The sequence below is a fragment of the Amphibalanus amphitrite genome, unplaced genomic scaffold (assembly GCF_019059575.1).
Source record: "Amphibalanus amphitrite isolate SeventyFive unplaced genomic scaffold, NRLGWU_Aamphi_draft 000649F_arrow, whole genome shotgun sequence".
In the NCBI taxonomy this organism is placed as follows: Eukaryota; Metazoa; Arthropoda; class Thecostraca; order Balanomorpha; family Balanidae; genus Amphibalanus; species Amphibalanus amphitrite.
Window position 1 is genome coordinate 314,429 of NW_024882143.1, and position 24,113 is coordinate 338,541.

Sequence of the window (24,113 nt, forward strand, 5' to 3'; positions counted from 1 at the left end):
CGGGGGCCGCCGACCGGGACCGGCGGAGAGACGGCGGCGGCCGCGGCGGGCCCGCTCTGCGGATCCCACTACTGCAGATACCGACCGACTGGACGAGCCGGGTCAGGGGCACACCAGCAGACACCGGCTGGGCGGGCCGGGTCGCTGCTGCCCGGCCCTGTGTGACGGTCAGACCCCGGCCGGGCCCCGTGTGTGACGGCCGGACCCCGTGTGTGACGGTGTGACGGCCCCGGCCGGACCCCGTGTGTGACGGCCCCGGCCGGACCCCGTGTGACGGTCAGACCCCGGCCGGACCCCGTGTGACGGCCGGGCCCCTTGTGACGGTCGAGCCCCGTGTGACGGCCCCGGCTGAGTCGCCGCGGCGCCGCGGGCCGTCTCCAGCCATGGAGAGGAGGGACGGCGGTGCCCCCGTCCCACCGTCCCACCAGCCGGCGGCGGTCAGCCCGTCCGTGTCGCCGGCCAGCCTGGCAGCCAGCCCGGCGCCCACCGGCCGCGGCGTGGTCTTCAGCCGAAACAGATACGGACAAGGTAGGCCTACTGGTGCGCCGTGCGTGCGGCTATGTCGTAAACTACCACAGGTAGGGAAAGATGAGGCCAGCCCCGCTTGCCCCCCCCCCCCCCCAACCTCGGACCGGGCACCCCTGAGATCGATACAGATCCGATCAGATTTAGGGGTCGGGACAATGGTACCTTTCTGAGAATGCCTGTGAGGTCAGACTCGGTTGGAGCGTGCAGTTCAAACCAGAGTCGGAGTCGCAGTCGCCAAAATCTTCAAGACTCCGACTCCAGACTCGGAAAGATCAATGCTGTGATTCATTCCCTGTTCCTAGTTGGTTCTTTATTACATTTTATAGCTGATTTTCATAAGCTTTGGAGTGCTGACAGATAATTTTCGTTCAAAGCGTGACACGAAATCTTCGGGACCTTTCTCAATTCTCGTCAAATGTCTGCGACAGGCTCAAGTAGGTACTGTTCAAGTGTCGCAGGGCTCATGAGCTTGCTTTTCACACAGGCTCCTAAGGAGCTCTATTGAGCTCTAAGAAGCTTTCAGAGGGCCCAAACCGGCCTCGGAGAGTTCGACTGGTGGCCATGTTTTCTGAGAGCCCGTACAGGGATCTTTGAGGATCTTATACATACGTAGACCTCTGAAGGGCCACACGGATCTTTGAGGATGCCTTCGAAAATTTCTGAGAACCTGAACCCGGCAGGCGGTGGGCCTCCCGGCCATGCCTTACGCGCGGGGGGCATTTTTTTGCCCCCCCCCCCCGTATCTCCGTAACTACTGGACGGATCCAAAAAATTCAAACGGCGTTCGATAGCCCTGTCAAATTTGTCGAGGGAAACCAAATTTCATTGACCTCGGGGTCACCGATGACGTCACAGGTCAGGTCAACGATAAAATGTTTCACCGTTCACGGGGCTTCTAGGGAAAGCGTTATAAAACCGAGTAAAACGCATTTTGTCGAAAATCAGCGATAGGGCGTCAGTTGTCTAGTACATATGTTGCCATTAGAAGTCACTGGTCATACCAGGTCAGGTCACAGGTCAGGTCACCAAAGGTCACCAAGGGTCACCACATGAACCCAACCTTACTAAGGTTGTGCGATGCATGTTTTATGGCCAGTTTTTCATTTCCAACTCAATGGTGTTGGTTATAAGACCATCAGGTACGGTTTAGGTCACTTTCTGGTGGAGGTCAGGTGAAGGTCAGGTAAAAAAATGTCAAATTTCGAAGTTGATATTTTTGCATAAAATGGGTATTGATTCAATGCAGCTCGTCACGGGAAGCCTAATGGTGGTCTTTATTTGCGCTACGAGGTCTAGAATTGCTCAAAATTGAGTTTGAAAATTTGACGTCATCAATTTTGAAGTTTTTTTCGCTATAACTTGGCCAAAAAAAGAGGTATAGATCTCAAATTTGGTATGTAGATAGAAGGCGGTAGGTACTATTACATATTATCCGGTTTTTCGAAATTCAAATTTTTTTGGACTTTTCGGCTATTATATTTAAAAAATCTATTTTTTTAATTTTTGGTGGTCAAAATCCAAAAATTTCAAAAATCCTAGATAGCAGTTTGGTAGGCCTCTAAATTTTACACCTTTTGTGTGTAAAACATTTTTCTGTATCTCTAAGGCTGTAGGCCTGACAGCTCTTCTCGCGAAACCTTTTTTTGGGTTGAAAATGGCAAAAATGACGTCACTCTGACGTCATTAGCGTCCAACCTATCATAGCCTTTGGAAAATGTTTTGGTCACAATGTGCAATAGCTATTCACAGGAGGGTACTGAAAGTTTGGTGACGATCGGCGCAGCGGTTCTCGAGATATATCGAAAAAACTAAAGGGGGGGGGGGCAAAAAAATGTCCCCCCACCGCCTGGAAGGTTAACTGGCCTCTAATAGCTCAGCCGAACTTTTGAGGCGACAGACTTTGCTAACCCCAAGCCGGCATCTGAGGGGTCACAACTCACGTGTCCCTTTGAGGGCCGTAACACATGTTTCTTATGTCCCTACGTAGGGTCCTTAGGGATTCGACAGAGACCCCGATGGTTCACACTGTTATCCGAGGGCTCCAAGCTGAAGTGGAAAACTTTGTCACCATCGGATTCCTCGCACCATTGCGCGTCGAATGATATATAAAACGAGTGAGTAGCTACTGGGGAAAGGCAAGATTTAACACAAAAGTTGATTTTGCCCCCCCCCCCCAACCGAAAATCTCTGGCGCCGCCTATGGCCCTGCTAGCAGGGTTATTTGGCCGGTGGGGTGGGGCAATTTGGCCGGTGTCCTAATTAATTTTAGGCCTGTAGGTATTTTATGTTACGGGCGAGTCAGCTTCAGCGTCAGCAATGACATGTGTCCTAAGCGCATTTTTAGGCTGACTCGGTGTCGGACTTTGAATCGAAAGATTTTGACTCAGGTTTTAGGTCAGCATTTTCCTGCACAACTGAAAATGCGCTTCCTTTGCATATTTGCCAAATTGTCAGGGAACTCAGATTTGTTTTTCAATAGAAACACAATTCTAAAGAATAGTGCTTTAACTATTGACAACAAACCTTCGGTTACACTGCTCAATCAAACATTTGCTATAAAAAATGTTTTCACAATGCAACTAATAATTAGTGAATAGTGAGAGGGCACTGTTTGAGAAAACATTAACTTTTTATTCTAGTAAGGACATAATCGACTAATTTCAAATTAAAATTATTGGCAATCAATGAAATAACTCAACTCAGACTCAAAAACACACATCTCTTAACCCGCGCGGGGCTGGGGGGGGGGGTAAATTTTACCCCCCCTCGCGAATTTTTGCAATATCTCAAAAACGGCGGCGCGCAGTGCCGCCAAACTTTCAGTACCTTTTCTTACATCAATTTGACACGTTCCCTGAAAATTTGAGCGAAATCCGTCGGAAATTTTTTGAGAAATTGACGTTTTAGTGACGTCATGTTCGGCATTTTCGCCTCAAAAACGGCAAAAGTTCAAACGCCGCTAACATCTTCATTTTTAAAGGAATCAAGACGTAACAAAAAAGGATATACGTAATTCTACTTTGCCTATCAAATGGCTATCTCGGTTTTTTGAAAAAATTTTATTTTAGCCCAAATTTTTTCAAAAAACTGACTTTTTTGGGAAAATAGCTATAAAATCCAAAATTTTGAGTGTATCGAAAAAAACCGGAATATATGTCAGAGAAGTGGTCTATGTGCACCTACATACCAAGTTTTAGAAGAATCGGTTCAAAAATGTGGGAGTTATTCAAAATTGTATGACGTCACGACACACAAAAATTTTGAAAAATGACTTTTTTGGAAGTTCTAGACCTCGTACGGAAACGAAAATAGCACCATTCGATTCGCCGTGAAAAACTGCATCAGATAGACACCTTTTTAGGCCTTAACAACCAACTTCAAAATTTGACCTCACTTGACCTGACCTTGACCTGACCTCGACCTGAAATTCATCCAGAGGTGGTCCATATCACTTATTGAGTGTGCCTATTGAATTCTATGAGTAAAATGACCCATAAAACATGTGTCGCACATGCCCTTTTCTATATTTTGTTTTTGGTGACCTGACCTGACCTGACCTGACCTTGACCTTGACCTCTGAATGATATTGTATGCAACGAATATTGTCTTGGTAGCCTAAGAACACGTTTTGGGCGATCAGTCTCAATCCATGACTCCATTCTTCGGCAACTACGGTGCAAGGCCGATACTGAAGGAACTTGCAATTTGTACCCTTGACCTGACCTTGACCTTGACCTCAAACTTAAAATTAAGTACATGTTTTTAGTTGTTCGTGATGAGATCTTTCGATTGGCGTTTGAATTTTCCAAATCGGACCATTAGTTTGGGAGATAACAGGGGGGGGGGGTAAAATTTACCCCCCCCCCCCCAGCCCCGCGCGTTCGGCTGGAGACCCCAGCCCCGCGCGGGTTAACCTTCCGATGCCTGCAAACAAGTTGTCGATAGTAATTGCGAGCTGGAGATGTGACTATCAGTTTGGTTTGAGCAGATCCCTAGCATCTTCGTCGTGTTGCATTGCGCAGTTCTTGATGAGCCCCTAGGAGGCAGACTGTGCCGCAATGTGACCGCCAACGGCTATAAACCCAACCAGCTCGGCACGACGACCTTATCAAGTCGGCCGTCCCAGCATAGCGATCCTAAGAGCACCGTCAAAGCTACTCCACTAGTACCGGCCAAATTACCCCACATTGTTATTCTGAAAAGTTTTGTCTATTTAAGTCGTACGGTTATACGGAATTACATGAAATTACCCTTGCAAACGCCAAACATCATAAGCAATGGGACCACAACGTCGAAATCTGTCTGCAGCGCGAATTATACATGCTATACAATTTTTCGAACGGAAGTAAAAGTTACCATTTTCTAATCAAATTCATGGGTTATTGATTTTGAAGAAAATTATGAAGGGGATATTTTTGAAAACCTTCCACGGATGAGTTCCATCAATGACACATGAATAGAGGCTAGAATTATTTCCTTCACTTGTGTCAGGTATCGTAAAGGTGGGGGCGGCCAAATTATACCTACTGCCGGCAAAATTACCCCATCCTCCCCTACGTACCTGCCTACCCCGAAAGGCCCCTCGACACCAGACCCGGAACGTTGGTGCGACGCGCTCCTTGAAATAAATCGTTACAGGGTGTGCTCTCGATAGATTGACGATAATAAGATATCGGGCCACTGCGCTGTTTCATTATTTTCACGGCTGTCAATGCACATTGTAATCTGGTGTGAGAAAATACCCGACACGTGCAATGTGCATGGACCCGAGAACATGGATCTGGTATCTCATCCCATGAATCCTGATCTCGGATTCGATGCGATGATAAGTTCCAGCTCTTTATTTTGTCGAAAAAGCTACTGGTATCATAACAACGAGTCTATTTTTTTCTTGAAATCCAGCGAGATCATAGATGCTCCGTTGTTTTTGTCAACACATAAATCCTAAAGATTCTAAAATCCCACTGAACCCAAACCGTCTGTTCTAGCTATCTCTTAGCGCCACTGAACCCAACCCACATGTTCTACCTCTATTGAACCCGTCCCATCTCTCTGCTCGTATGTAGTTCTCACACTGAACCCGTTCCGTCTCTCGGTTTAAGTTTTCCATTTGAGCCCGTCCCATTAGGTACCACTGTTTTAGTTTTCCCTTAGCCTTAGCGCTGTTGAAGCTGTCCCACCCAACGTCGGCTGAAGTTTGATACCAACAGTGAGTCTTATTGTTCACTTCCATGTAGGTGCAAGCCTATCCATCTTGTACTGTCACTGGCCATATACAAGGGACAAGAGTATGTATGTATGTATGTATGTATTGACGATCAAGAGCAATCCACAATCGGCGTGGCGATTACACTCCGAGTCCGAGCTGGTTGAAGATAACACAAGAAATACCTATACCAGAAAACGCACACACTTACGGATACGAAAATGCACAACGCGAACGCCGAACACGCACATACTTGGAGTAACCCGCACGAAGCCGCGTTCATAACCATACACACAGACTCGTTTGCCTTTCATAGTCCAAGAGTCATGAGGCTAGCTACTATGGCTACTCTGGCTAGGCTTAAGCTCCTTTTTTACAGCACGGGCAAATCTGGCTGGAGGCAACTGCGTTAGCTCGAGGGGGAGAGTATTTAGGAGCGCCGCGGCACGGTAGGCGAATCTACGTTTTCCGGTCTCTAGTCGGGGTCGCGGTAAGTGGTAGAGGTGGTCTTGGCGAGTAGACCTTGCTCGTGTTTGGGAATTTTTGGAAAATAGGGTCGCAATCTCCTCGGGTTCACCTCTCTGGATGGCCTTGTGCGCCGTGATAAGGGTATGGTATTCAGCCATTGTTTTAGGTGCCATCCAGCCGAGTTGGTCCCGGAGATGGGAGACATGATCAAATTTACGGCGACCGAAAATGACTCTAGCGGCAAAGTTAAGAATTTTCTGAATGCGATCGAAGTTCTTTTGGCTACCATTACCGAATACGGAGAGACAGTACTGGATCCGTGACATGACGAGAGCCACCACTAGTGTCTTGGTGACACCGTCGGGGAGATAGTGGCGGACATGGGAGAGGCCAATTAGGAGACCCGTGCACCGGCGACTGAGCTCGGACACATGCGCGTCCCAGGACAGGGTGCCGTCGAAGATAACGCCCAGGTTGCCCACCTGCTTGCATGGCACTAGTTGCACGGGACTGTCTTACCCTGGCCGGCACAGAAGGAAATGGGCACCAGCTCACACTGCATGCCAGCTCCCTGGCCCTGTGCTCTCAGGCAGCACAGCAGCTACATGGTCGGCTGAAAAAAGGCACGCGATAATTTTCATTCCCCTACTTTTGTGCTCGGTTTCTAGTCTTTAAAAGTCGTTGGTCGCAGTGGGTATTTCCTGCAGACGCCCCTCCATTTTTTTTTCCGGCCGTGCCGATTGCGCAATTAGTAGCTACCGCGCCAGGTGCGTCTCAGTTGTGTCGCCGGCGCCAGCCGCTGTCACACAAAGAACGCCAACCGGACGCCTTCACTTTATCCCATCAGAAATACAATATTCTCGCAATGAGTCGCGGCACTCCCTGCTATGAGTCTTGCACTCCCTGCGCGTACGGCGCAATGCCATTAACGTCCAGGTCCTTCTAAGGGCCAAAGAACACCTGACGACGGCCGGAGAAGTAACTGACCGAAACGTTGTGAAGCTAACATCTCAACTCAAGACGGGGACGAAAGTCCGACAACTAACTAATGTCAGGTAGGGGGAGCTTGCACACTTGTTAGTTGTTACAGATGACTGACGATATCAGTTTTTCCTTCATCAGCAAGACAACTTCAGAAAAAAATGAACCTATGTCGATGTTGCATTGCCTTATCCCTTTCACATCAATCATACCTGCCCATTAGGATAGGCCATGAGCATCGCCACCACTACGGACACTACGGATAGAGTCTGTACAAGTTTTGGAAGGTCTGAAAAACTTGTAGGAATGTCTGTACAAGTTTCGACGACCGAAAATGAGCTTTGCAATTAAAATGGCATAAATGAAGCGAAAGTATTTTTGATAATGCTAGATATCCGGGAGGTACCTACTAAGGATGTCTCAGTTTTTGCAGAGAAAGACAGCGGTCTTCATCACGTTTTCGATGCACATCTACCACCTGAATTACATTTTCTCTTTCTAACGGTATGGTAGATTAGGCACCTATCCCGGAGGATCGTATATGCCTGCGACATGTACTTTAGCGGCATCGTATTCCTCTCGCCAAGACGCGTCGAATGAATTGTAACTCGGTCCAAGGAATCATTTCATGAAAGCTCAACTAGGGTCAAGGTAATGATCTGACTGGAATAGGTCATGTTCCATACCAGTTGATCCGTACATACATATTGTTTAGATGAACACATCCAAGGTCATTTCATTGCTCTAGCATGTCTCCATCAAAAGTTGTTGCCAAAAAATCGCTGCGGAGGCAGTTCGTGACCGGAGATGGGCCTGAGGAGAGGTCACTGGTGCAATTTTTCGATTCAATATGTTATTTATACATATCTGTTCCCTGATGTTTGAGCATTTAGCATGGCTTTCGTCCAAAAGAAGCGCAGCTCAATTTTCTCTCAATGACTTTTAATGGAAAGAACGAAAAATAACCTTATCTTAGGTCACCCACATCAAAAGTCCCCAGCCCGCTCCTGATGCTCCGCTAGCTGACGGCGTCTGCCCGGCGCTGCCCCCGCCGATAGCTGACGGCGTCTCATGCCCCGGTGGTGCCCCCGCCGCTATAGCTGATGGGTGATGGCGTCTGCCCGGGCCCGGCGCTGCCCCCGCCGCTGGCTGACGGCGTCTGCCCCGGCGGTGCCCCCGCGGTGGCTGTCGGCGTCTCATGCCCCGGCGGTGCCCCCGCGGTGGCTGTCGGCGTCTCATGCCCCGGCGGTGCCCCCGCGGTGGCTGACGGCGTCTCATGCCCCGTTGGTGCCCCCCCCCCCCCCCCACAGGCGTCCACTCCGACCAAGCGTGCTCGCTTTGAGCCGCCCCGGCCCGGCAGCAGGCAAATCGGTTTTTTATATCGCGATTTGAACGGAAAATAAAAATCACACCCTCTCACGGCACGGCAGCACACCTGGAGAGCAAAAAACAGATCACAGCTTGGTTTATCTTCACGCATTTTTTCCTCGGTTGTATGGTTTTTTGGTCGGCATTATTGGTTTTTTGTTCGGTGCCACCGGCTCGTCTGCATATTCGAACTCTGGATGGACAATGGCTGGATTTGAATGGCCGGAGCCGCGGCAGGGGGAGGGGGAGCCGGCCTTTTTTGCCAGCCGTCTCGCTGTCGGAGGCCGGGGGGGGGGGCAAACCTCAGCAGGGCGGCGGCCTCCGTGCAGGTCTCGCGGTCGGCTCCGATGACGCGCCACTGGCTGAAACCCCGACTCCCCTTTGTGCGACAATCCCCGGAATATGGTATGTATGTAGGTACATTAAACATTGTATGGCCAGACGCACTAGCGAAACTCGCACTGGCCGCTCTCCGGTATTCTATGTAACGTGCTAGTTACTCCGTTATCGATGGTGCAGAAAGAGCAATCTGGAGCAGGTTCCAGAAGTAAAGATTGCAACCAATGACCTTGGTATTGCTGGATATCCCATCACTCTTTGTATATCTAGGAAGACTCGTCTGTCATCGGAATGTCCACACCTCAGAAATGGTAAAGCGTCAAAGCAAAAAAAAAAAGACTATTACACGACTGTGTCAGATTAAAGCACACGAAGAAATTCTTATGGTCCATTTTGCAGCTGCAAATGTTCATTACGATGGGCAGGATGTCAGGAGCGGCTTGTACCCTGGGTGGTCCGATCCGCTGCCGTTTTTTTTCAGCTGGACTCCCGCTTTGTATTCGCAGCAGCGCACTGCATCACTCCACGACTCAAAAACTGACCAGGGAATAGGGATGCTATCGTGGAAACATTGTGGGACACAAACGAAGCTGTAGGTCTCGAACGAAATGTGTGATACTGCCGTACAATCTGCGAGGGATATTATCAGGTCATGTTTCTTTCATGCTGACCAATGATGTGAAAGGCCTGCAGCATGGATATTGGATAAAACCGATCGCAAGAATCTGTAGTCCGGCAAACCCAAGAAGGACTGGACTTAAAGGTAGTGTGCCACTTTTGAAAGATTTCCCATTTTATTTTTCCTAGGATAAGAAGCTTCTGTTTTTACCTAATATAGTCGCAAAAAAATCAAAAATGGGCCTGGAATAGTGCCTTTTTCGCCTAAAAGTTTATCGGTTTTTAGATATGTATAACAACTGTAGTGGGCTCACCTGCAAACAGGCGTCGGCAACAATCGCGAATGCGGCGCACATGTGACAATAAGCAAAGGTCATTATAGTGTTACGACCATACGACGCACGGGAATGAGTTATCAGCTGTCTAATCGTAGACAACACAATGTCGAGCCTTAAACTGTAAGCCTGTATTGGTATTGTTTCTTTTATTTGGCTGTCGAACATTATTTATGATTTGAAATATTATTTTATGTAAAATAATTGATATGAAAAAGCCGTCTCATAAGTTATGACCCCATTTCACCACACGCAAGTGGCAGAAATGACAATGATCAGCTGACGCATTTTTCTTGGCCGAAGTCAGAGCGCGCAGCCCGACGCACCACCACCGCACCACAAAGTATGAGCAGAAGCCGCGCCCAAAGCCAGGGCCCCGGTAACGTGAGGTAGCCGAGTCGGGGCAGCGTGCGCTGACCCAAGCCGGGGCCGCAGCTTTGGGCGCGGTCTACCGCATCCCCGCGGGCAGCCCCGGGCTATCACATGACACCGGGAGGACGCGCGGCTCCGGCTTGGGTCAGCGCACGCTGCCCTGACTCGGCTACCTCACGTTACCGGGGCCCTGGCTTTGGGCGCGGTCTACCGCACCACCTAACAGGCGTGTTCGAAACCGCAGGAGCTGATGATGAACGGGTTTATCGAAACTTGATTGGATGAGCATATCGATAATAGCGATTTCAGTGTGTGCATTTATTGTTCATAGTGGTGTGAAATGTGGTTGGGGTACGACCGACAACCCGTCGGGGCGAATTTCGCACTGGGGTACTCAAAATTTAAAGAATTTAAGACGTTTCCATGAGTTTTGAAGGTATGGATAAGTTCTAAAAATCCGGTTCTCCTTATCTGGGCCATTAACTCCATACGGTCCAGGAAAGCTGGCACACTACCTTTAACCCGGCAGGCGGTGGGCCTACCAGCCACCTTCCGCGCGGTGGGGGGGGGGGGGGCACTTTTTTGCCCCCCCCCCCGTATCTCCGAAACTACTGGACGGATCCGGAAAATTCAAACGGCGTTCGATAGCCCTGTCACATTTGTCGAGGGACTCCAAATTTCATTGACCTCGGGGTCACCGATGACGTCACAGGTCAGGTCAAAGATAAAATGTTTCACCGTTCACGGGGCTTCTAGGGAAAGCGCTAAACACCGAGTAAAACGCATTTTGTCGAAAATCAGCGATAAGGCGTCAGTTGTCTAGTACATATGTTGCTATTAGAGGTCACTGGTCATACCAGGTCAGGTCACAGGTCAGGTCACCAAAGGTCACCAAGGGTCACCACATGAGCCCAACTTTACTAGGGTTATGCGATGCATGTTTTATGGCCAGTTTTTCATTTACAACTCAATGGTGTTGGTTGTAAGACCATCAGATACGGTTTAGGTCACTTTCTGGTGGAGGTCAGGTCAAGGTCTGGTCAAAAAAGGTCAAATTTCAAAGTTGATATTTTTGCATAAAATGGGTATCGATTCGATGCAGCTCGTCACGAGGAGTCTAATGGTGGTCTTTGTTTTGCGCTACGAGGTCTAGAATTGCTAAAAATTAAGTTTGAAAATTTGACGTCATCAATTTTGAACAGTTTTTTCGCTATAACTTGGCCAAAAAAGAGGTATCGATGTCAAATTTGGTATGTAGATAGAAGGCGATAGGGGCTATCACATATATTCCGGTTTTTTCGAAAATCAAAAAACTTTTTGGATTTTTTGGCTATTATATTCAAAAAATCTATTTTTTGATTTTTGAGGGTCAAAATCCAAAAAATTCGAAAAACCGAAATAGCAGTTTTGTAGCCCTTTTAATTCCACACCTTTTATGTCTGAAACATTTTTCTGTATCTCTAAGGCTGTAGGCCTGACAGCTCTTCCCGCGAAACCTTTTTTTGGGTCGAAAACGACAAAAATGACGTCACTCTGACGTCATTAGCGGCCAACCTATCATAGCCTTTGGAAAAAAAATTTTGGTCACCATGTGCGCTAGCTGCTCCCGGGAGAATACTGAAAGTTTGGTGACGATCGGCGCAGCGGTTCTCGAGATATACCGAAAAAACTAAAGGGGGGGGCAAAAAAATGCCCCCCCCCCACCGCCTGGAAGGTTAAAGGGACCCTCTCACCTTCAAAAAGTTAATGAATTGGCATGAAAGTAATGTCGCTCGGTTCAGAAATAGCGAAAACGAATGTCTACCGAATTTCATCGAAAAATATTCACCGGTTTTCAAGATACCTATTAGATTTTTACTTTTGCTTACTTTTTCGGATCTCCGCTGTTCCATAGCGACTTTATTTGAAAGTGCGGCACTTGTTGCGCGCAAAGCAGCATATACCACCGCGTGCTACCAAACGTTTTAGTAAAAGATTTAAAATCGTTAGATCTGCGCTGACGTCACACATTCAGATGGGGCATTCTAATGCATTAGCCCCTCTGAATCCAAGTGCTGCAACTTTGAAACTAGATTTTTCGATTTGAGGCATTTCTCGATCTTGTAAGTGCTCAAACCGGTAAGTGCAAGCCAGGGACCCCATTTACGCTATGTCAACTCAAAACTAATGTTAGGTGGGATGGTCACTTTAACCAGGCGGCCGCTGGGCCTCCGCGCTATCCGCCAGCCGCTGGGGGGTGGGGGGTGGGGGGGGGGCTTCTTTACTTTTCCGACGATATCGTTGCAATGCGTGGGGATAGAGAAGCGAAACCTTGTACATATGTTCCTTCATAGCTAGCCGAAGTTGTGTCCAAATTTGGTGTCGGGTCTCATTTCAAATGAAGTCAAAGTGGCGTCAGAAGTGAATCATAGATTGGAGTTTCATAGTTTCCTCACGATATATCCGATATATAGGACCGAATATATAGGACCGAAAACCGGTCAGGGACTACATAATTAACATGGTACTCATGTTTCAGGATGACAGCAGGTTCTGTTTAGCTAATTTGCCGTTGCGTTTCATGCTCAGTGACATCAGAAACGCTAAATATCGGAAAACGACAAAACTTTAGGACGCCATTAATAGGGTTAATTGAAGGTGTTCCGCCGCTACTGCATCCCGTCAACGTGGGTTTATCATAAGGATGCTAAGATTTAATTTCCAATCCGAAGCTGTAATGATGGAAAGCAAATTTACATTTTGCATGTGAAACAAGCTGACACAACTAAATATTTCCTCTCTCGCTCCCTCTCAATGATTTACCCATTGCCCTCTTTCTCATTTTACCCTCTCTGGTTTTCCTTTTCAGATCTCTCTCTCTCTCTCTCTCTCTCTCTCTCTCTCTCTCTCTCTCTCTCTCTCTCTCTCTCTCTCTCTCTCTCTCTCTCTCTCTCTCTCTCTCTCTCTCTCTCTCTCTCTCTCTCTCTCTCTCTCTCTCTCTCTCTCTCTCTCTCTCTCTCTCTCTCTCTCTCGCTCGCTCTCGCTCTCGCTCTCGCTTTCTCTCTTGCTCTCTCGCTCTCGCTCTCTCTCTCACTCTCTCTCGCTCTCTCTCTCCCTCTCGCTCTCTCTCTGTCTCTCGCTCTCTCTCTCCCTCTCTCTCTCTCTCTCTCTCTCTCTTTCTCTCTCTCTCTCTCCCTCTTTCTCTCTCTCTCTCTCTCCCTCTCTCTTTCTCTCTTTCCCTCTCTCTTTCTCTCTCTTTCTCTCTCTTTCTCTTTCTCTCTCTTTCTCTCTCTTTCTCTCTCTTTCTCTCTCTTTCTCTCTCTTTCTCTCTCTTTCTCTCTCTCCCTCTCTCTATCCTCTCTCTCCTCTCTCCCTCCCTCTCTCTCTCTCTCTCTCTCTCTCTCTCTCTCTCCTCACAATATTCTCGACTGTCACAGCGTTGTAGGGCTTGTTTCCAGACAGGTCCCGGCGCTCCCCACTCCGCAGGCCCCAGCCCACACGGCCCAACCGCTCAAACACCCTCCGGCGGATGACCTCTGACCTCGGCGACCTGACCCCAGCCGACCGATCGCGTCCCTCTCCACGCCTCTGCCCCGCTTCCCCCACTACAGCTGCGTAGTAATTGTAGCGCGTGCAAAGGTCACGTGACATTATTTACTTCTGCGGCTTGTTCGGCTGACAAGAGATGGCACTAGTGGTCTGTGGATCAGAGTACGACTTCTTGGGGCACACTTTAGGGCAGAAAAGAGGTTTTTTGGCTCCCCATCCAAAAATGCTTCGAATATACAAAAACAAGTTAGATATTCGAAAAGCGGTGGACCAAACGGATTGTTTGACCAGTGGCGCAGGAACCCGGGGGGGGGGGGGGGGGGCTAGCGAGGGCTGAGCCCCTCCAACTTCTCGGCTGGGGGGGGGCTTGTAATGTATTTGAGCCCCCCCCCCAGCTGGAGGAATCGAAATCGGAAATCTACCAACATAATTTCATAGATTCATACATAGGCGCGGGAACCGGGGGAGGGGGCAGAGGGGGAAGCTTGCCCCTACAACTCTGGGGCCGTGGGGGCGGTGCCCCACAACTTTTCATGAGGCCAGAAACCGTTGGGGCAGCTTGTCCTCCCCAAATAAGGGGTTGTGGGTCACAAAGGAAGAAAGCATGTAAGTGAAAAATCCACCTCTTTCACTGGCTCGGCAACTCATTGGCAGATTAAAACCTTTATTCCATGTTGCCAAAACGGCAGTTTCTTCACTCAGCTGAGACGGAATACCTCACTTTTTTGCAAATATTTTCGTTTTTTTTCGTTGAAAAGGCCAAGGTCTGAAAAATAAGTGGCCTAAAAGCGGTGAGAAAACTAGATTTGGGGGTACCCTAGGTTGATCTCTATTACGGTTGAGCCCCCCCCCCCCAGTCTTGAAGAAGTTCCCGCGCCACTGCGTTTGACGTATCTTGCGCGGCTGAGAATTGATCGGTCTTCAAACTACTGAACAAAAACGAGGTGATTAGTAGCAAGTGCTGGTGACTGTACATACCTACACACGTGTGCCGATACCGAGACGGCCGACCGCTCCGTCTGTCCGACCTGGCCGTATCGCCGCCACTTTGCATGTACGCACCGCACACGTAACTCTCCCCTCCCCTCGTCAACCTTCGCCCCGCGCCGCGCCGCCCCTGCACCGCCAGCCGGCGAGTCGGCGCGCGCGTTTTTACGCGCGTGTCTTTTTTGCGCGCGCCGTTTTTTGTTTGGGGTTTTATCTAGGGGGATTGATTGGAGTCGGGCGGCGCGCGGCGCGCGGCACGCCGCCGTCTCAGTCGGCGCACGACCGACGAGGCGCGCGCGTGTGTGGGACGGTGGCACGCCGGCCGGCCGCGGCATGCCCACTCCAGCCAGCATGGAGACGCACCGCGAGTCGCTGTTCCCGCGCGAGAGGGCCGGCCGCGCCGGTGACGGCGGCGACGGCGGGTCGGAGCCTGCCTCCAGCGCGGCACCAGGTGAGCGGTCTCAGCCAGCCAGGGCGGTCCCAGGGGTCCCAGGGCGGTCCCAGGGGTCCCAGGGCGGTCCCAGGGGTCCCAGGGCGGTCCCAGCAGGTCCCAGGGCGGTCCCAGCGGACTTCAGGTGAACGCGGTACATATCTGCGTCCTCCCAGCCACTTTGCCGATGGAGCATCCAACGAGTAATAGCCTCGGGTCCTGCAGTAGCCCTGCAGCCCGAGTCCTGCAACAGTATGCCCAGGTGTAATCACCCCTAACTCTGCACGGACGTAAGGGCTCTCATAGCGCAGTAGCTATATGATAGCCCCAAACGCTGCAGTATCGTTCAGCAGGACAAGCGTTCCACCTTTTCCATCCCGAGGATATGCAAAACCTTCTCCAGGCCTGAACCCCCTGCTCCGGGCTGGATGGACACCTGTCCAGTGTCAAATTGGACGGGCTCAGCCCCAGTGACCCACTAGGGTGCCCGCCCAGACCAATGTCGCCCTCAATTCCTATCATCCTTCCGGCTTTGGAATGGTCTCGTCAGACCGAAAGGCACTAACCCAACATAACAAAAACAAACAAACAAACTTTACCAAGTGTAGTAGCCCTGAGCCCTGAACAAATGACCAAATCTGCACCAAAGCTGCACCAGATGCGTACTAAATGCCTATACCAGACAGCCGTCGTAAAAACGGCTAGGTATTGTCTTACAGTAGGCATATCTAGCGTGCGTTTGGCATCCGGAAAATGAGGGATAATTTTCCGGGATTACCGGAAATAATTTGATATTGCAGGGACCATCGATGCAATTAATCACATTTTTATTCTTTTGCTTCACTAATGGCTCTTTTACTCGTGGTCATGTCCGTTGTACACGGTGTCAGCTCAGAACACCGAATGATCCCGGTGATCCCGAAAAATGATCCCTGATTATCTGGGTGCCGAATGCACTCCTGATTAACCATGCAGTAGTACAGCCAACATCATGCGTTTCGCCGTGTGTCAGTGACGATGTCCGCTGTGTGTCAGTGACGATCAGTGACGGTGTCCGCTGTGTTTCAGTGTCGATGTCCGCTGTGTTTCAGTGACGATCAGTGACGGTGTCCGCCGTGTGTCAGTGACGATCAGTGACGGTATCCGCCGTGTGTCAGTGACGATGTCCGCTGTGTTCCAGTGACGATCAGTGACGGTGTCCGCTGTGTGTCAGTGACGGTATCCGCTGTGTTTCAGTGACGATCAGTGACGGTGTCCGCTGTGTTTCAGTGACGATCAGTGACGATGTCCGCCGTGTGTCAGTGACGGTGTCCGCTGTGTTTCAGTGACTGTGTCCGCTGTGTTTCAGTGACTGTGTCCGCTGTGTTTCAGTGACGGTGTCCGCTGTGTCGGTGTTTCAGTGACGGTGTCCGCCGTGTGTCAGTGACGGTGTCCGCTGTGTGTCAGTGACGATTAGTGACGGTGTCCGCTGTGTTTCAGTGACGCTGTCCGCTGTGTTTCAGTGACGATGACGTCTCAGCCGACCAACGAGTCGGAGCTGCAGCTGTACCGGGTGCTGCAGCACGCCAACCTGCTCAGCTACTACGACATATTCATCAGTCAAGGTGAGTCGCGGAGACAGCTTCACCACACGGAGCCTCTCCATTACCGAGTGGCGGTGCAGCTGTGGGGCGGCTCACCGCGCTGCAGGTCGACACATTTCCCGTCACTTTATCGGGGGCACATTTCACTGGGCCCCCGATACAGGGGACCTTCCGGGCTGTTCAGGGTACACAGCACGCAGATACACACATAAGTACACACATAAGTATGTAGTGTACCTACAAACGTCAATACTAGAGATGTCAATCGGATACCAACTTTTTGGTATACCGATACCAAACCGATACCAACTTGGTATTTGGTATTTCAATCGTAATGTGTTTGGTATTTTGTTGGTATCATAAACCCTCACTAATGTATAAGAGGCTAAGAAATCGGTAAAAAGTTGGTATTTCCCTTATTTTCCAAAGTTGGTTTGGTTTCGGTATTTTCCCGTGGTTTTAGTTGGTATTTGGTTTGGTATCGGTATTCTGATTTTCCCTAATCAATTCAATTCACTAGTCAATACCTATCGGGCGGGTCCCGCGGCTGGGCAGCCAGGCAGCAGCGGACAGCTCCCACCGCTGGGCGGCAGGCAGCAGCGGTGACTGGACAGCTCCCACCGCTGCACTGGTCGGCCAGACGGTGTCACCTGCTCAGCTGTGGCGTCCCTCACTCGCACCGAATTTCGTCACGGAATGCGGCCGGTTCGTTTTTCTTTCTGTCGCCTTCCAGTGGCCGCTGAGTTTTGTTGTATGTTGTCGGATGACGTGTGCTATGACGTCATTTCTGGGTAGAGCCGCTGCCGCATTCCCTGCGACCACGACACGACAGAGCCCCAGCCAGCCAGCTGTGCAGCTACGACGTGCTACTCGGCCGCTGTCTGCAACATGGCGCTTCAGACGGATTAGCTGCATCCGAGTGGCATCTACTTCAAAACTAACATGCTTCATAAGTGAGGAAGAAGTCGATTAAGGTGTTTTGTTCTTAGGCAGCGCTGAATTAATCTGACCAGCTGCATCGCTTCGTTGGAATTTCTGTTTGGAAGCTCGTGTCCCTCTACTGAGCCGTGTGTGTGGTGTTTCGCAGCAGCTTGGCCTGCTTTGTCATATTATCAGAGAACATCATCGATTAACACACTGAAATAAATTCATAAAATAAAGATATTTGCTGTAAAAGAGATTAGGTGCAGATTTGGTCAAATTAGGTGCACTCGCCGGATAGCCCGTCGTGAAAACGGCTAATACCTATCTCATTAAGCCAGCAATGGGCTTCTCCCCCGAGCTCCTCCGTTTGCTCGTGCTGGATGGAACTTGCGTTGTTTTCGGTTGTAGTGTCCTGCTGGAAAACGAAATCGACTTTCGGATGCGTCTTCAGGATCCAAGGGATGACGTCACTGTCAAACAGACGCTCATACATCGTCCCGTTCATCTTCTAATTGACGTTAATGAAGACGGTTGGGCACTTTTTGCCGCCCGAGCCGTGGGCTGTCCTGGATGGCCTGAGACACGGCAGTCACATTCTCAGAGTTTTGACTGAACGTGACCGGCCTGACCTGGGGGCATCCTCCAGGACCTCCCCTATTCGTATTTGGCTTTGATACTCGTAATTGTTCGCAGTGGGCTTCAAATTTTATCGCAACCTGCTCAACAGTCATGCCCGATTCGGCCGCCGCGCGCGATCCGACGACAATGTGACGTTTAGCCTGCCTCTATGACTGGCCGTTAATGGTCTGTTTTGTTCGACATCTGGCTGTGTAGCAGGATCATTGAAGATATTGCGTGCGGCTATTGACTTCACGAAAAGCAACGCAGTACGCGTAGGAGTGTTTACAGTGAGAGTGCCAGAACTTTTTGCACACGAATGGGCCGGATAAATCTGTTATCCATGTATAAATCCATGGGAAAATAGAACGGATTTGGGCGGGACGACTTTGGGAATTGAAAGCTGAAAGTGAACACGGATCAGAACGGATAAAATTACAGCTTTCAATATTCATGTTGAAACTTAATTGACTTGTTAAGCAGTGGCAGAGGTATATATTTACATGTTATTTATAAGCGTGCCTTTGTGAACCATGAATCATGATAGTTTGTGAGATATATGGCTGTCTGGTCCCTTACAATGAATTTGTGATAGTCTCACAGCCAGTAGCGGCGGAACACTTTCAATTAAGGGGGGAGGGCACTGCCGACTTTTGGTCCCATTCTTTCCATGCAACCCCATAGGGCTTTTGGTGAAACGGATTATTATGGATATGTTTTGGAGGTTTGGCTGAAATATTAGCCATGGGCGGGCCGGATTCTAAAATTCAAAGAAAGGCGGTTAATGGGCGGACCTGGATAATGGATGACTTGCTGGATATGGGCTGGGCTGGATCCTGAAAAGCCTATCCGTGAAGTGATCTAATACAATTCCTATCGTTCTTGGCTTGACAGGTTTTTCTCACTTCCGGTTCCCACGGCAGACTCTCGCTCTGTCCCGGTCCGTGGGCCCCGTTCGGCGGGTGGGGGGGGGGGTGGGGGGGGGGGGGGGGGTGCCACGCAGTGGCGCAGCCAGAACTCTGGCGACGGGGGTGAGAGACGTTCGCGATGGGCCCCCCAGCAAAGTGGGCCCCCTCAACCTAATTGGGGCCCCTTACCAACAACGAAAGGACAGATCATTGTCCTGATAATAACCAGCCAAATCGGGGAAAAGGACAAATATCTCTTGATCTGAAGAGGCACGTAAAAAACAACAGCATATTTACAGAAACACGACCATTCTGCCCATATTTGATGGACAGCGTGCAATTCATGGCCAGCGGCCACTCAAATGGTCGGGCTAGGTCAAAAAGCTTTTAAAAAAGCTCAACATCAGTTTTTCGACTATTACTTTTGATATAGGAGACGAGGTAGAGTAATGAAATTGTCTTGAAGGTGTTAATCATTCATTCGGATCAGTTGATGACCATCATGAACTTCTCAAGTAAGGGCATGACCTTGATCTGCGGTCACATTTTGAATTTGAACTTTTTAATGGAAATTATAGGTGTTAACATTCGATGCATGTTAACGAGAGAATGATGACAAAGTAAATGTCTCATAATTTTTCTCACCAAAGTTCTTGGAAAAATTCTTAGCAATTAGCAAAACTATTTTGGTAAAATGCGACTATTTAGATGGTTTCGCCCTCTGCTCTGTTGCCAAACTTGACATGAGGCATTGAGGTCAAATCTTAAAAGCGAAAGCGTTTTGAAAGGCCTATCGAATGAGTTGTTCCGCGAAGCTCTAGCTCTTTGGTTCACGAGTTATACGGTAACGGTTATTTGTGAAAATATAAAAACAAGAATGTTTTCGTCGTAATCTTGTCTTTGTGTTTATCATAATTTTATCATAATTTCATCTTCAATGACCTCAGCGATGACCTAATCGAAAAATGACCTCTACGATTCTGAAGCATCCTACAGCGATCTGTTGCTTTTCTCGTCTTTCTAGCCTTCTTAAATTATGATCGGGTTTGGCCGATACGCCCCCCCCCCCCCCATGGCTGATTGCACGCGTTAGAGAGCTATCGAACCCACTTTCAGCGTGCTATAGCTTTATATGTCCTCGAGTGTCGAAATAGGCGAAACTTTTCCTTCAATGAACATGATGACGTGGGCTTTGGTCTGAACTGCAACATGACTGAAGTAATTTCTCCATGATTTTCGACGCTCTTTAGAAAGCTGCCTACCACCGCACTTGTCGCTACGTGACACTGGAGTCGGGTTAGAAGGGAATATTCAAACACCCCTCAGGGGCGTAAAACTGGAAAGCCTGGGGCCCTGCTCTGCGGGGCGCGGTCGAGCTAGGCTAGAGACAGTTCGGGATGTTTACAAGCCCACGTAAAGCCCTAAAAAATCTGCATAGAGCACAGGCCTTCCAAGACTTGGGGGTTTAGCTATCAACAATCGACATGGTCTTTTGAGACCTGCGTGGTGGCTATCAGAGGTGGTGGGCCCCTCAAAAGCCGGTGCAGGAGCCTCGGGTGTCAGTTTGGAGCCATCATGGACCGGTGTGAAGTCCTGATGAATACCTAGGCGTCAAACCCCTAGACGTCAGGGTGGGGCCGGGCGGTGAGGCAGGCACAGACCTGAAGAGAAGAGGAATTTTCATATGTCGGCTTGGCATCTTAACACCCCGTGGTTCTCCTGCTCAGTGACCCGACCTGACCCCTCCCCAGACACCCACCGTGTGGTGGGGCCCTGCATGGCTTTCTCAGAGGCTGACATATCGTACTGCGGGACCTCCATGAGCCTCAAAAACCTCTATGGGCCCCCTCACGCTTGGGGTAGGCTTCCTGAAGCATAAAATCTCTGAGTCTTGAGATGGGCCCATTAGACATGAGCTGGGCCATCAATATACATGTGGTGAGTTGACCTATATCAAACATGATATCGGCTCAATCAGGATTGGGATAGGCCCTCTCAGACCCAGACCAGGCACGGAGTACGGACCCTCCCACACATAGGATGATCCTTTCATTCCTGGGATGAGTCTTCTCAGGCCTGAAATGGGCCCCTCTCAGGCCTGAAGTGAACCCTCTCAGGCCTCAAATAGGTCCTCTAGGGCCTGAAATGGGTCCTCTCAGGCCTGACATTAGCCCTCTCAGACCTGAAATGGGCCCCTCTCAGGCCTCAAATAGGACCTCAAGGGCCTGAAATGGGCCCTCTCAAGCCTGACATTAGCCCTCTCAGACCTGAAATGGGCCCTCAGACCTGAAATGGGCCCCCTCAGCCCGTAAATGGTCCTTATCATGTCAAAAAGGGCCCCCTGGCCCCTCATACCGTAACTGGGCCCTCTCAGGTCTGAAATGGTGACTCTTATGCCTGAAATGGGCCCTCTCTGGCCTAAAACGGGCCCTATCTGGCCTCAAACAGGCCCTCTAGGGCATGAAATGAGCCCTCTCAAGCTTGAAATGGCCCCCTCAGGCCAAAAATGGGCCCCTCTCAGGCCTGAAATGGGCCCCTCTCAGGCCTGAAATGGGCCCTATCAGACCTCAAGCATGCCATCTAGGGCCTGAAATGGACCCCTTCAGGCCTGAAATGGGCCCTCTCAGGCCTGAAATGGCCCCTCTCAAGCCTCAAACAGGCCCTCTAGGGCCTGAATTGGGCCCTCTCAAGCTTCAACTGGGCCCCTTCAGGCCTGAAATGGGCCCTCACATACCTGAAATGGACCCTCTCAGGCCTGAAATGGCCCTTTCATCAGGGCCGGAGAAACCGGGGGGGACCGAGGGGGACCGTCCCCCCCCGGGCCCCATTAATTCCATTTCCTGGGGGGGACCTGGGGGGGACCTAATATATAACGAAAGTGGGCCCTTCTGACTTATGTTTAAAAAAGTAATAAGCCATTTTGGCCTGTATTAGTGTTTTAAATCTCCCATTCCAAGCATCGGAGCCCTATATCAGTGAGTAGATCTCAACGAGTCGTAGTCCACCACAAGCTAGTGGGCCCTTAATGGTTCCGTGGTGACCGTGAACCATCAGAGAGCCATGGGCCCTCATTGAGTCCATGTGGTCCAGGTCCAGTAGTGGGCCTGTTGAAAATTCGACAGGTGTTTGCTAGACATACTTTTCTTTCACATACCTCCTATGTACAGCAACGCATGAATAATTCAGTGGCGGATCCTGGGGGGGGGGGGGGGCACGGGGTCATGACCCCCAAATGGTCTGAGAGGGTCAGTTGACCCCCCTCCAAAAGCCGAATACCTAAATGCGTTATAGACGCCGTCTTGCATGCTCAAAATCACCTATCAAACACATCTGAGCTAATACCTTTGTTTTTGTCTGGATCGTGTTGCGTGAAAAGGCGTATTGAAGGCCAGAATCTCACTCGTTTTTGTCTCAACCGTGCGAGCACCAGGGGATGATACAGGAAAACTCCAAGAGGATGGTCATGAATTTAATTTATGGTGCCCCTACCTATACCCAAAATTAAAAACTCAACGGATTTCGGCCACTTAATTTTGGTGATGCGGTGTTTCCATCTTTGTTTTTTATATTGTTTATTTTATTTTTAGTGCCCCTGGGCCCTGGCAGGCCTGTGGTGCCCCTGGCCGGACTGTGGTAACCCTGGCGGGCCTGTGGTGCCCCTGCTAGGTCGCTGGGGCCCCTGGGCCCTGACAGGACTGTGGTGCCCCTGACAGCCCAAGGTGCCCCTGCGAGGCCGGTGGTGCCCCTGGCAGGCCTATGGTGACCCCTGAGGTGCCTTCAAAAGAGGACGTGGGGCCATCAGAAGCGGCTAAATGACCGTCGGCATTGGGCCTTAAGGGAACTGCATGGGCCTCTGCTGTGACCCAAAATAAGGATCTCGAATGTCGAAATGGGACCTTCAGAGACAGGTAGGGTGTCAGGGACCCTCATTTCACCGGTATGAGGCGGTAGGCACCCAAAAAGCAGTCGGAGTCCCTCAGATGCCGGAATACTTATGCATTACTTACGCGGCATGCTTACCTTCTTACATTTTGCGCCCTCGGAGGCCAGCGCGGGATCCTCATAGGTCGATGTGAGCCCTCTGAAGCCGGTGAGAAACCTCAAAGGCCATCATAAGACCATCGGGCCACTGGACAGTATGAGACTCAAGAGGCAATTTGGACCTTCGGAGACCGGTGTGGGCCCCAGGGACGTACCCAAGGGGGGACGGGGCGCCCCCATTGGGGTTTCAGGAGGCCCCCGTGGGGCGCCGAAGGCCCACGGGGGCCAAAATCACGTCGGAGGCGTAAGAAATTCACGGGAATCCAAAAAATCACGTCAGGACATTCAGGGCCCTCTGACCAGCCTGACAGCTAGGGTCCTTCTTACTTCCTGAGGCCTCCTTCTCCTTCCTTCTTACTTCCTGAATAACCGTCCGCTAGTGCCTGTGTCTGACCGCTAGGGCCCCTCTGACTCCTCAGTAGAGAGGAGGCCCTCAGTAGGTAGGAGGCCCTCTGTAGAGAGGAGGCCCCCCGTAGAGAGAAGGCTCTATGTAGAGAGGAGGCCCTGTATAGAGAGGAGGCCCTCTGTGGAAAGGAGACCGCCTGAAAGCAGAAGGCCCTCTGAAGAGAGGAGACCCGCTGTAGAGAGGAGACCCGCTGTAGAGAGGAGGCCCTCTGTAGAGAGGAGGACTTCCTCAGTAGAGAGGAGGTCCTCTGTAGAGAGGAGGACTCGCGCCTCAGTGGAGAGGAGGCCCTATGAAGAGAGGAGGCCCTTTGCAGAGATGAGGTCCTCTGTAGATAGGAGGTTCTTTGAAGAGAGGAGGCCCTCTGTAAAGGAGGCCCTCTGAAAGGGAGAGACCCTCGGTAGAGAGGAAGACCTCTGTAGAGAGGAGGCCTTCTGTAGTTAAGAGGCCTTGCGAAAAGAGGAGGCCCGCAGTAG

At 50.2% G+C, this 24,113-nt stretch overlaps 1 protein-coding gene across 1 annotated transcript in view; it reads left to right on the forward strand.

Moving 5' to 3' along the window:
• The first annotated feature begins 361 nt into the window (after positions 1 to 361).
• The window catches only part of LOC122363965 (NGFI-A-binding protein homolog), a 53,885-nt gene continuing 30,133 nt past the window's right edge, over positions 362 to 24,113 (forward strand). Inside the window, exons 1-2 of the mRNA XM_043333843.1 lie at positions 362 to 528; positions 16,663 to 16,764. Of these exons, the coding sequence (XP_043189778.1) occupies positions 384 to 528; positions 16,663 to 16,764 (247 nt within the window). The 5' untranslated portion in view covers positions 362 to 383. The remainder of the gene's footprint in view (positions 529 to 16,662; positions 16,765 to 24,113) is intronic.